Source organism: Artemia sp. Qi Xiang Cuo, chromosome 17, assembly GCF_049724085.1.
Source record: "Artemia sp. Qi Xiang Cuo chromosome 17, ASM4972408v1, whole genome shotgun sequence".
In the NCBI taxonomy this organism is placed as follows: Eukaryota; Metazoa; Arthropoda; class Branchiopoda; order Anostraca; family Artemiidae; genus Artemia; species Artemia sp. Qi Xiang Cuo.
The window spans coordinates 61,298,398-61,313,194 of record NC_142810.1 but is presented as its reverse complement, the minus strand read 5'-3'; the positions used below and the strand labels follow the sequence as shown (position 1 = coordinate 61,313,194).

Genomic DNA, 14,797 nt, shown 5'->3' with positions numbered 1-14,797 from the left:
TTCTTAATAAAACAAGAAAAGTTTGCATACTCCTGTATCAAACTCTTCGTGGTAACCAACTGTAAGCCAGGAGCGATTCGGCCCAATAGTAACCGAACCTCTAAATGGTTACAATTAATATATCAAAAGAACTGTTTTTATGCTGATTCCAAATATTTAAAATTCGTTAAGTTTAATGTTATCTATCTAAAGCTACGATCCTGAAAAGATTTACCTTATTTTCAAAAAATGGGGAATACACCCTAACAAGTCAAGCGATCTTAATTAAATCACGCCATCCGTTTCAGCATATCAGATACCTCTACTGTAGAGATTTCAAGCTTTTATCTGCAAAAAAATGTGGAATATTATGGTTTTTCTCAAAAGATAGATCACGTATGCGGTTTTTTTTCCAGGGGTGATCGTATCGAACCAATATTCCTAGAAGATCGGTAGAGAGCTCATGAGGACAGATATCAAAAGTCATACTGCCAGTTTTGAGTGACCAAAAGATCGGAGGGCAACGAACCCCCCTCCCACGCCTGTTTTTATCGGAGATATTCGATCAAAATTCTAAGATATCCATTTGATTTAGTATGGTTGAAAAAACCATAATTATGCCACTGGGGATGATACTATCCCTACATCTTCTCGGAAAGGGCTGTAAGCTATGCAATCTGACCAATGTTTATACATTGTATTTGTTATTGGGAACTTGTGGGGGGAGGACATTTTCTGGTGGGGGAAAGTATCCGGGTAAATTTTACACGGGGGAAGGAATGTCCTGGCATGATTTGAAGAACGGTCAGAAATAGAATTAAAAAAAAATCAAACGAAAGTAAGGAAATTATTGAAACTCAAAATGAAAAGAAATAGCATAAATAGGGGGGGGGTGAGGAAGGGGCAGTCCCCCCATCATATACGGAAAAATTTCTGTTCATTTGAAGTGTTGATGTTGCTCCTTACTTTCATTTATAATAAGCCTATTTTTAAATTTGATAGTTAACTAAGGTTTACATCATTCATTGAAAGATCATTGAAAGTGAGGAAATAACTAGAATGAGGCTTTCATAATAAAAGAGGCATTTATGTTGAAATAAAACTTCCCTTGCCCTGTGCTCCCACTATGTTCCGTAGCGTAATATATACGTAAGTAACATAAAACTTTATGTAGAGCTCGAGTCTACTTGGCACTGCTTGTGTTACGTTACGTTGCTTGCGTTACAAAATATGCTTTGTAAGACTATAAATAAGCTTAAAGTCTCAAGTTATGCTATTACAGAGGTTCTACGGCAAGGACTATCAATTAACCTTTCGAAAGTACTAATCTGATTGGTTTATAAGATTCAGCACATGCGTAAACCAATAAAATCAAAGTAGGTAAGTATGACTGCACTAGACACTTAAGGAGAGGTGCTGATTTTCGTTCGTGGCCCTTCAGCCAGGACATGCAAAGGGGAACTGGGGACCAGCCATCCTGTGCTTTCTCACACCCTTCCTGCTTAACTTCCCCCGATTTCTCCAAGTACCCGTTTACAGCTGGGTCCACTCTGGCTGAGCTTACAGAGTCACTCCTTGTTTTATCAGACCTTCTACTAAATTCAATATTATCTTTTATAAACAAAGAAATACCCCCTGAGCATTTTGTTACCATTCTAGGGACATGAACAGCAATATATCCATCCATATCATTAGCTGTTAAATATCCATTATCAGATAACCATGTTTCTGTTTAGAACTGGTCCCCGTCCCAAAGCAAATAACTGGCCACGCCAGGGATCGAACCCGTGCCCTTTGGGCAAAGAATTCTCGACCCAGCGTGCCAACCACTTTGCCAAGACTGCTAATTTTTATGACTGAAATATAAGAAAGTAATTTTTCGTCTGTTTTGTTTTATGCCATTTGCTTTCTTTTCGAGCTTCAGTTTCAGGGAGATATCCAAAATCTAGTGACCGTAACGGAAATGCTTTAGAGAACCATAACATTGGGTCTTGTCTTCTGTATTCCCTTTCTTTTTGCAGGCTTTTCTGTCGAATGGACGTAATACAAGTAAGCTTGTGTTAAAATAAAATTTTTCCTTTCAAAAGAAAGAACCGTAAAATGTGTAGCAGCCGGGGTGTGATTTTTTTTTTTTTTTTTTTTTTTTTTTTTTTTTTTTTTTTTTTTTTTTTTAATGCAGCAACACGTCGCAATGTCAGAACTTTCTGGACCATTTTCTATTTGAAAATTGTTGTGCCATATTTGAACTTTTCAAAATTGTGACATCCCTTTGTCCTTCCTTTCACAAAGGGAGAACTCGAAAGGCTCAATGGTTGGGGTTTATCGTTATTTAGCTCTATTCTTCGAGATGACTCCAAAAGACGAATTTTTGCACAAGTTAAAACCGAGTACCGAATTTGGCAAGTCTGCGACATCACAATATTCAGTATAAGCTGCTTACCGGTTTTATGAGTAACATTGGACTTTATAATTCAGATATAAAACATTTTCGTGAACTCCTGCAATTGTTGTAATGACGATTATAATAACTTGCGTTTTTAAATCGCAAATACGCTTCAAGGATCTTTTTGACCCATTTTCTGTTTGCGGATACGTTTCTAGCTATAAATACGCCTATGTTAATGCCACAGTTTATATAATATACCAGTAAGTTTACCGCAGATGATATCTGGCTCTTCATTCTCGGTGCGAACAAAAAGCTCATCCCACTTATTTCTGCACTTATTGTCCACTTATTGGTTGAGCCGGCAAAGTGGTTTTGTCAGTACTTGTTCCGTAGGTGATTATTCTTTGTCTACCCGTGAAAAGATCTAATGCCCCTTATGTTTATATCTGCAAAAACGTTCTCTGGAGCACTCGCACCTCGGTCCGGGTTTTTAGAATGGGTGAGATAGGCAAAGATCATACTGGATAATTATATAAACTGTGGTTAATGTAATTGCTAATTGCGTAGGTTAATTGTTTTTTGTTAATTGTTAATTGTAAGACTATTGGGATTGTTTTTATTATCTCGCCTGCTTACATTCTTTTAAAATCTTATTGATGTTTTTCAATCATCTAATGAAATTTATTTATTAATTTCGATGTATTCACCTCTATTTCAATGAGTATTTGACAAAAGAGCTTGTTAATTGAATTCCCTCATTTTTTTCTCGAAAATAAAATTTATTTCATTTTGAATTATCATTGTCGATTATTTTAGAGCATATGGTAATATTCAGTATGCCTTAATCATTTGTTTTCAACTTTTTAAAGAATTACCATTAATGGTGGATTTATGCGACTCAGAAACACAATGTCTTGAGTCACATCATAGTCACACTTGTCTTACTTACGCACGACTACAGCGCCAATTACGTTTGCCGTTCGTAATTCTCGAGTTGAACATAGTTCAATTTACAGCATAAATTTCTTGACTGACCACTCAGAGTCAAGGTATACTTTTTAAAACTCGAAGATATAAAAACTTTGAACATTGGTTCTTCTATCTGTTGGAGGAATCTGACAAAATGTAATAAGACGTAGAATTAGTAGAGAACAGTGGGATACAAATTAGTGTTGGTGCAAACTCTTTAAACAAATTTTTTGCAATTTTAATTTTCCGCTTTTTAAATGTTAATGTGAAGCTAAAATTAAGAACAATACCATGTCCTTCATGAAAATCGGGTTTTGTTATCGACAGATGTGACTATCATGTGGCTCGAACATAACGCGGTTACAGTAGTAAGCTGTTAACGGTACTTTTTTCTGAAAAAAATGAAGATATTTTATATGAAACTACTTTCTATCCAATTCTAATTTCAACAACAGATTTTTTATCTATATTTTTATGCCACATTAGCCCAGATATTGCAAGAATAGGTAATTAAATGAATGCAGAATACGTTGTTAAAAATGAAATGAAAAATAATAAACGCTAAAACTTTTAATTAAGGCAGTGACATTTTTCACATTCTTAATTAAAAGCTTTACCCGTTACTATAATTTCATTTCATTTTAATTATAAATGGAAAGGCAATTCTGTCTAAGAAATTTTTTATTTATATCAGACTAAAAAAAAAGCTGGAATTTAGTTCAAAAGACCAGAAATAAAGTTTGGAGGTAATTTCTGTAATTATTACCTGCAGTTTTTGTTTGGATGTGTGCTGAATTTGAAGCGCAAAAGTGTGTTTTTCTTCTTGTATCAGAACTACACATTTTAGCTTTAATTATACAACAGTAAAGACACCATACTGCAGTAGTAGTGGCGAATCTAGAGCAACATCTTATGGTGGTGGTGGTGGGGGGGGGGGGGGGCAGTGTGACAGAGCACTCGACTTAGCTCTACGTGTGTGCACCAATACATCCCAGACAGAACAACGTAAGAGATATCCTACTGGGTTCAAAACAGCAAGAAACAAATCTTTTTATTTCCAAATGCACTAAAAAGTGAACCTTTTTTTCGTACTGCTACTTGAAAAAAATAAAGAGGGGGGCGGTCATTACGTAGAAAGTCGTTGTTGGATACAAGATATATCATGACCACCTCCGCTTTTATTTTTCATCCTAACAAAACTTCAATTTTTCCCGGATTAGGAGAACTAAGATTTTGCATCTGGAGGTAAAAGTCATGTTTCTTTATTTTTGCGTTGCTCGTTTTGTTCGTTAGGACTGGAAAAAAGGTCTTTTATTTTTCGTCTGAAAACATATTGTTTGCACAACAATATATAAGCTGTCAAAATGTGCAGTTAAATTTAAAAATGCATGATTGTTATCAACCCTGAACGATTCGTACTTTATCCAACAAACGTCATCCTACGTAAAAAAAAATAAAAGAGAGGGAAGGGGGTTATGACGTAGATACTCGGTTTCAATAGTCATAAAATACATCGTGAACCCTTGGAAAATGGGAAGAACGTGACGTGAAAAATAGCTTTTCTGCACTTCAAACCAAATTGCACCTCAAAAATACAAAAAGTGCATCTGTTGCCCCTAATTATTGCCCCAAATATTGTGAAAGGGATGAGAGGAAGGTCCATCGGACTAGCCTCAAAGATATAAGGGGGGTCCCTCTTCCCTGCTGACACTGTAGATTTGCAAGAATGGAGATGATCCACTTTCCTTTTTATTCATTTTATATGAATCCTTTGAGTTACAAAGCGTATTGTAAATAAGGAAATAATTTCCACACCCTTCAAAAAAAGATGACTTAGAAATGTTTGAAGATTACACAGCACTTTCTATGCATAGAATTTATGTAAATCCCCTTTGTTAACATCACTACAAATTGCTTTTGGATCTGGAAACAAGAACTTTAAAAGATAGTTCGTAATTTTCACTATTTCGACATTTATTTATATACCTCATCTTGTGAAAGCTTATATTGTTGTCATCAACATTCTTGTCTAACGTCATAGTCCCTTTTTCTTATTCTTTCTGTTAGTGGATAGAAAATATATTATAGACACAGGCTTTTCTAATATTATTTAATTAAAAAAAACTTTTTCTACAAAATAAGTTTTTCGGAGAAAAGTAAAGAACTTCATTAAACAAAAAATTAGCAAAAATAAAATCAAATAATCTACCAAGTGTGAAACTACCACAAATCAGCATTGATAAATAAATGAAACCCAAAACGAACAGAAATTACAATAAATAACCGACTCAAACTCAAAACGAGTAGAAATTAACATAAGTTAGGCTCAAAACCCCTATGCCTTCCCAAGGCTAGAACATAATTTGCACTTTACTGAAAAAAATATAAATGTTCTTACTTTTATAACATTAGTAAATCAAATAATTCTAACATTTTTATTACTAAATATCAGAACATGTATATTAAGCTGAAAAGGAAAATTCATTTGTATTTTTTCCGTAAAGTGCAAATTTTGTTCTATTAAAAGACTCATAAATCTTTGTAAAAGAGCTTTTGAGCAGTTGGATGCTTGGTAACCTATATATATACATATATATATATATATATATATATATATATATATATATATATATATATATATATATATATATATATATATATATATATATATATATATATATATATATATATATATATATATATATATATATATATATATATATATATATATATATATATATATATATATATATATATATATATATATATATATATATACTATTACTACTACTACTACTACTAAAAACTCACCGCAGCACCAAAGTCACTGTGAAAATAAGGAAAAGTCACACGGAGCAAGGTTTGGTGAGTAAGGCGTGTGACCATTGGTACAATGTCATTCTTCGCCAAAAACTGGCGAACAGAATGGCTGTGTGCGCAAGCGTATTGTCATGTGGAAGAGCCAATCTCCTGTCTGCCACAAATCTGTTTTTTTTAGAGCACTGTTGTTCTGCCTTTTTCTCACTTCAAAATAAAGGGTTTCATTCTTGGAGGAACAGGTAATGAACACCGTTGTCATCAAAAAAGCAAAGCAACATTATTTTGATGATTTTTTTTATGGGGTGATGGTGACTTCTTCCTCTTCTATTGGCTTGACTGTTGTTTTGTTTCTCAGTCTTACCCATAGCATCATGCCTCATCATCAGGAATGACCTTTGACAGAAACAATGTTTATCAAGTTGTTATTTCAAAGCGCGACATTTTTTGATGGTCTTTTTGCTATGTCAGTCAGAACCAGAGGAACACACTTAGCGGCAACCCTTTTATCTTTTTCAATATTTTCGTAATGTTGGGCAGATGATAATCATCCAGAACGAAGTTAGTAAAGTTTTATCCATTCTAGAACAGATTCAGCAGAATTTTTACCTAGTAGTAAACAAAATTTTACAATTGCGCATCAGAAAAAAAGCGAAAAAAAACGGAATTTTTTTCTGCCATCAGAAAACACAAACACAACACAACACCACAAGAACACAACACCACTAGAAAAAATACTAACCGCAGTCGAACACAACAAGCAAGTTCGACAATACAGTCAGCACCGTATTGGCAATGAGCCATGATATACACGCCTAGGGGTATAAATGCATACTACAGAAGTTCTATGTATCACAGTATTATTCCAGTTTCTCTTGGGTATCCCCTCGTATATAATAAAAACAATTTTGAGAATTGATTTATTGTTGCATCTGGCAGCCATGTCTGATAAGTTTTACATATTACAATGGATGACATTCTTATCTATGGGCTCTTCTAAATAAAACACTATAATAACGAAACTCTGAACTTATAATATGCACAAAATTTAGATTAATCGGATTGTCCCTCCTAATGGTGTTTCTAAGGCTTAGCTTAAGATATAACGCAAAACCTTTTAAAATTCTGAAATCTTTGAAACGGGTAGGTGCCAAACATCGTTGGCAAAGAAATAGATGGCCTTAAATACTGAGAATATTCAAAACACTTGGACACGGGAAAAATTTACGTGGCATAGTCACATCCGTTCAAATTAAACAAAAATATGGAAAAAAAATATGAATTAAAGTGGAAGCAACCCAAAAAGTCTGTTTTCTATATATTAGGAAGTAAGAATTTTGTTATTATGCTTTTTTTTTAGAAGTTACCTTAAAATGTCACGTGATTCCTAAATCCAGAGTTTATCCTGATTTATTTTGTCTAGAACTGTTTATTTGAATAAATCAACATGACAAAAAACATATACCCCCAAAAGAGAGCAAAGCTCGTAAAATTGGGTATTAATAATAAAAAAAAAAAAAAAAAAAAAAAACATTTCCTCATCATAACAAAAGAGAGAAAGAGAAAAAAAACCTGGTTAAAGAAAAAAACAAAAAACATAACAAACATAAAGAAAACAAACGCTGGACAAGTGGGGCATGGAAGGCTATCCCAACATGGGTAACAAATAAAAAAAAAAAAAAAAATAATAACAATAAAAAAAAAATTCTATTCCACCATCACAGGTCAATACATAATTTTAATATTTTCTTCCTTATAACTGATATTTGCCGAAATGACTCAATTTGAATTCTATCTTTCAGCCTATATTTATTTGAAATAAATGGTATTTGGTATCTAATTGAAAATCTAGATCTTTCACAATTAACAAAGGGAATTCGATATGTTCCAGAACACCTAAGAGCCGAAGGAGGGGGCAGAATCAACAGAGATTTTTCATAAAAATAACTACTAGGATCATGTATTTTAAAATGCCATATTGATATATTAAGTTCTCTTATATGTTTCAGATCTAATAAATTCAAGAAAAGAAATAATGTTTCAGTTTCCGATGCATCTCTAAGTTTTGATGGACGATGTAAAAAATTTACAAGTATTCTCACTGCTTTATTTTGAAGGATCTGTAGTTGTTTTATATTAGTCAAAAAAGTATTTAAATAAATAATTGTTCAATAATTTAAATAATTAGCAATCAAAGAATTATAAATTATTTTTAAAATTGAAAATGGAAAAACATGTTGCAAACGATACATAGACCCAATATTTTGCGAAAGTTTCACCCTTAAATGATCAATATGAGTTTGAAATGACAAAAGGGGATCAATAAAAACTCCTAAATAACGATATGATTTAACTCTACGTATTTTATGTTCACCAACTTGAAGCTCCTGACATGAAATTTTTTTAGTAGCACGTTTTGAATGACCAAAAACCATAAATTCAGTCTTCTTAAAATTCGGTACTAAATAATTAGAAACAAACCATCGATTAACTGAACTAACAGTGTTAAACAAATTTTGAATCAATGTAGATGAATCCTTCGCTTTAACAAAAACAGCTGTGTCATCTGAAAATAAAATTGCAAGACAATTATTTCCCTGCAAACATCGTGGAAGATCATTAATATACATCAAAAATAAAAGCGGACCTAATACCGATCCTTGTGGGACACCAATATCTTCAAGATCATTTAAACTAGACAAATGACCATCAACATCTACCACGATTTTAGAGGGCACAAAACATACGGGGTTTAGTCCATAAGATAGTGGGCCCTCCAAAAACTGCAAAATATTTCTATCTATTCTATTCTGATCTGCAGATAGGAGTTTCATTAAATCAATATTAAAATCACCCATAACTAAATAAGGAGTATTAAGACTAGATAATTTATCCAACATACTTTCAAAATGATTTTTAAATTCCATCTGGCTGGATGACGGAGTACGGTAAATAACTGCAATTAAAAACTTCCGATTATTTGGAAAAGAGCATTCAACTACACAAGATTCAAAAATCATTTCAATATTCATTGGCAAAAAATCAATCCTTATACGTGCTGGTATGCAATTTTTAATCAAAACACCTAGACCCCCTTGTTTTTGTCTTTTCCGATCGATGTGAAAAAATTGGTAATCTTTTACATGTATATTTTCAATTGAAAAATCATCTAAAAAAGTTTCACAAAAGCCTAATATATCTGTATCTGAATCCGACAAAAAAGTTTCAATCACATCCTGCGCAGTCCTCCAACCCCGGCAATTCCAAAACGACATCCTACTTGTATTTACATTTTTTCTTACCAGCTCATTCATAAATATATATTGATTTTTTGGGATATCAAAATTACTAGAAGTATCATCATCATCACCAGCTACAATAGTTTGAAAAATTGACTGAAATGAAAGAGAATTTCGCTCAAATTCTTTTAACCTTGATGATGGAATTTCACGATTATCTCTATCCATTATCAAATATTAATCCCACGTTAAGAGAAACCACACCATGCCCCAAAAGACCAGCAAAACAAAAAAAAGAAACATAAATATCTTCATAAAAACCAAAAAACACTACTACTGTTTCCAGGCCTAGTATCACTGAAAGCCAAGACCAATCCATAAGAACTCCAATCACAACCCGGTACGCTCCGCACCGCGCTATACATTATACACCATTAATACTTTTTCTCATCTCATGTCTAGCAATGATATCTTGGAATAAAAAATAGCTCTTAAATCAATACATGCAAAAAAAAACTAAAATCATATTATGTGTAATAAGTTTGAGTACCATTCATTTAGCCCCTGGATTGTGCCTAGCAATATTTGTCTAGCAATAATATCTTGGAATAAGAAATAGCTCTTAAATCAATACATGCAAAAAAAAAAAAGACTAAAATCACATTATGTGTAATAAGTTTGATTACCATTCATTTAGCCCCTGGATTGTGCCTAACAGAGACAATTGTAAAAAAATGTTTATAATATAACGTTGGAATCGCTTAATCGACTCTAAGAGAGATGCAATTAGATCGATGACATTTATAGGTGACAGAAAAAGAGAAATTGCTTTCTTTTAGCTCCATGGTACAAAAATGTGCTTCAATTCCACAGGTTTCTGTCTGTGGCATACTCTCATACGCCATTGTGTTATTTATAAAGGAATGCAATTTCTAGAGAGACAAATAACCCGGTAATTTTAAAACTTCTCTCCTGTTTGAAATTTGAAGTCATAAATCTGTAAAAAAAAAGACGAAAAGTCAGGCTACGTCTGATTAGTTTTTCTGTTTGAATTTTTAAGCTGACAAAAAAATGATTTTTTTTTTTAGTTGCAAGATTTTTACTGGTGCTCCCTCTGTTTTTCTGTATAATAAATTAACAAATCGTCTTTTCTGCAATTCCACTACAGGTTCGTTAGTTTTCCGTGTCTATTTTAAGTTGTAACAACTTCATATTTGTATTTATCACATATATATATATATATATATATATATATATATATATATATATATATATATATATATATATATATATATATATATATATATATATATATATATATATATATATATATATATATGTATATGTATATATATATACAGGTTCCGTGTCTACTGTAATTTGTAACATGCTCTCATTTATATTTATTATATTCTTATATTTTTTTATATGTATATTATATATTTTTATAATTCACTGGACGAGTTTCGCAATTTCGCTCTAATCCGAATGTCGATAAAGCTGGGTCAGCAAAAAAAAAAAAAGAATGAGACATAATTTGGATTTCTTGTAATTTTCTGTTCTATCAGACAACAGATGCATTAGCACAGCAGGAAGCCTTGTATCGCTGCAGCTGCCTTTTCATATGGGGTTTTAATAAAGTTACTGTATCACATTGTCTGGTCAATTTAATTTATATTGTCCGCTCAATTTGGTTTATGGTTCCCACTCTCTGTAACTCGTAATTCTCGATCAATTCATTTGGTCTGTTTTCTCCTGTCCGTGTTTTTGGTCTCGATGAGAAGGTGTGGCATGAAAAATTGATATTGGTGTGCTTAAAAACTTATTTGAGGAAAATCAATTGTGTGATATATATAATTTTGCAGCTTTGGTCAGTTTTTTTTCACTAAAAATAATTCTAAGTCTTAAGAAAAAAAAAGTAGTACCATTAAAGTTTTCAGTGTAGCCCCTTACAGGTGTCGTTTACTAATATGTACTTCACTAAAATACTAATTGTATGAAACATGTGAGAAACTATATGAAAATTTAAGATTTTGAGAACAATCTGAATGTGATTTTCGGATAATCCGAGCGCCTGTGAGACTGGACATGGGAATAGAAATATATGATTGAGATTTGCTCGGACAATGGAAGCTGGAGCACAGTGGAAATTCCTGTATTTATTTTCTTATGCGTGTTCATTGGGTTCTTCTCAAAAGGTGCTGCATGGCATTTTTTAATCAACATGATTTATACTGCCGAGTAGGCTATACCCAATTTGATCTATATTTCCCACTTTCTTAAACACGCAGTGTTTAAGATTCGTCCTGTTCATTTTCTTGTTTTTTTTTTGTTTTTTTTTTAAAGATGCTCGTTTTCCTTCTTTTCATCAGCGAAAATAGATGGAATTTACTGCTTCATGTATTAATTTATTTCTTTTTTGTCATACACTAGACATCCCCAAAAAGGCTTTCTCGTATAAATAAACATTCTTCGATAATAACGGAAAACTCTAAAAGCATTTTTAATTTTTTTCACTCTCTAAAGCTTATGCTATGAAACATGAAGTCTTTCGGTTTACCGTAGCACTTTGTGTTTTGGGAAAACTGAAACGTTCAAGAGGCAGTAAAACTTCCTTATCGGTATGCATTTTAATGCGGATGCAGAAATATTAATCACGTAATCTTTTTCACGATGGAATGAAACGACCAAAAGAAATGAAATGAAAAACTGCATTGGATGTGAGTAAAAACTTGTCTTGATGAAAATGAGGTTTGTAATGTTGCATCCTACGATTAGGCGCTTTCGCCAATTGAGTTTTTTCTCAGATTAAAGTAGAACAAAAATAGTGCCACGAAAGTTTTCACTTAAGTCCCTTAAATATTTCCGATCGAATTAGTCCCTTTTCAAACTTCTAAAACTTTCCCGTCTATCTCATCGAAATGAAAAAATGGAAGACCCCTCGCTCTTTATAGTGGCTGCAGCGGTAGCTGCAACGTAGTAAAGGAAAAATAGTAACAAAACCAAAAATAGGCTGAAACCCCTAAAATTGGCCTCGGATCGAAACCTTAAGTCCACTATTGTAATCAGTTTGCCTGGAAACCCTAAGAAATTTACAGTCCCTTGGCTTATCCAACAAGGAAAATCACTTTTTTGCATGGGAAGTATCTTTTTTTTTTTTATCTGCGGCTAGCGGGTCACTGGAAAATCTTACAGAGCTGTTTATGGGCTCATTTAAAAGAAGATGCTACGTCTAGTGCCTTTTGTAGACACAATATTTGAAATAAAATAATTTTTTGACAAAAACTGTTAAGTAAACAGGGGGCTGATTTATAAGATGAAAGGAGAGCGATCAAAGTTTTAACTAAAGGTCCTTACTATTAGTATCGTTACTAACCAAAATGTTTGGGGGGGGGAGCAAGAGATTTTATCGACTGGCTGGTCATTTTTACCGACTGTTTTTTGTTAATAATTTGCATATTGTCCGTTTCGAATACAATACGTAGAATCACTGCACGGGTTAGTAAAACCGCTGCATTTACCAACCGAGATTTAGATTTTGATATATATCATATCCCTATTTTAATGCTGTTTGTGTAACCATATGGAAAGTTGTGGCACCATCTATAAAATCACGGCAGGAGTTGGTAAAACTGGTGCGTTTACTGACCAAGTTCGAAATTTCTGTAGATGACATGTCAGTATTTTCGTGGTCTTTATTGAACCGAACAAAGAATTTTAACGGCGTCGGAAAAATCGTGGCACAAAGTGCGACGATTTTACCGAATTATTTTTTTTACCGAGTAACCAAAACATGGGGGGGGGGGGGATCTCTCATACTTGACGGCCCTGCTTACTATTGACTATAAGATAAACAAGTCTTATGCTCATTTAGTGAGTTTTATCTGTTTTAATTAGTTGGTTAGTTGTTTTTGCACTTCATGCCTGAATTAAAAAAAAAAAAAAATATTGGAATTTCATCTTCAGACTAGTGATGAATGTTTTCCAATATCTGCCGTCCGCAATCATTTCTTTAAATCTTGTCCATCAGTCCTTCATTTAAAGACCACTCAAATTGTACTAAGACTGTCACTGACAGAAGTTAAATGGTATTTCTTACTGGAGGTGCCACTTTGAACTGTGTAGGAAACACTACATCGGTAAGGTCTTACCGGAGAGTAAAAGGTTCTTAATTTAACCTCCTCTCTGAAATTGAAAAAAAATACGTAATAATACAACCAAGGTATTTTCAAAGACCACGCTGCCTTTCCATGACGTACAAAAAACAGTTCAATAGGGACAGCTTTTTATTTATGAAAGTGAAACAACAAAAAAATCTCTGGATAATTCGGTCACATTTACAGTGTCCGTCTTCAGCAGATAAACTGGATAAAAGTTAGGAGATACAAGTTTATATGCTGAAGACGGCCACATTTTTTTGTTTCACTGTCAGATAAAAGAATTTGTCCCTATTGAACTGTTGTTTTTTTTTGTTTTGGACGTAATAAAACAAACTTACTGGCTAAGTAGGTAGTAAAAACATCTTTGTCTTAGTTTAACCATCCTCCTCATTACAAAAAATTGCTAATCCATTTTTTGTTTTCTTTTCTAGATCGATTCTCTTATGGCCCTAGATCGAAGGCTACGATCAATGGAGTTGGACATTATCCTGAATCCAGTTTACATCAAGAGAGCAATTGCGGGTGGCAATCCAATTGACGAAGACCCTATTGGACAGGGTGCATCAGTTACTCCAAGCCTTAAAGATGGGGGATTCTGATTTTTGTATTTCATGAAATCTCCTGTATTGCATTATCTTTGAAATGAACTGAAATATTTACTATAAAGATTTCTTCTGAATGTGTTTCCTTGATGATTGGAGTTTTTGAAATTTCTTGGGAAATATGTGCTCCGAAATGTTTAAACAATCCTAGGTGGACTGTTGCTGGCTTTGGTGATTTGGATGACCTTGAGGGATTCTAATATTCCTAGTTAATCTCAAATCTTATTTGTGCAAAAAAAAAATGTTGTAAAAAAAGGTCATTGATGAGAATCCTATGATACTGGATGTGTCAGTTTTACCAATTAGATTACTGTATGTTCACTATCAAAATTAAACTTACTGATTTTGTTAAAAATATTCATTGTAAATCAGTATTCAAAAATAAAAAGTGTTCACTGATACATATTCCTCTTGAGTAAATTGAATTTCAATTGAATTTTTTAAATACCTTTATGTGTATATGTACAAAATTCTTGGGTGAAGGGGAGGGGGGTCCTTAAGGGATTCTCAGATTCTTAATTGGTAACATCAAAATATTTTTTATGAAGAGAAAAACCGTTAACAACGATCAACAATAAAAAAAAACGATCAGGGCCAGCTAAAACAGGGTATCTTCCTTTATTTCTTTATTGTTTTGTTGATATA

General features: G+C 33.0%; 1 protein-coding gene across 1 annotated transcript in view; it reads left to right on the top strand.

Annotated features, from left to right (window-relative positions):
* CSN3 (COP9 signalosome subunit 3) overlaps nucleotides 1-14,553 on the top strand; it is a 308,395-nt gene extending 293,842 nt beyond the window's left edge. Inside the window, exon 8 of the mRNA XM_089102840.1 lies at nucleotides 13,982-14,553. Within this exon, the coding sequence (XP_088958966.1) occupies nucleotides 13,982-14,149 (168 nt within the window). The 3' untranslated portion in view covers nucleotides 14,150-14,553. The remainder of the gene's footprint in view (nucleotides 1-13,981) is intronic.
* The last annotated feature ends 244 nt before the right edge of the window (nucleotides 14,554-14,797 follow it).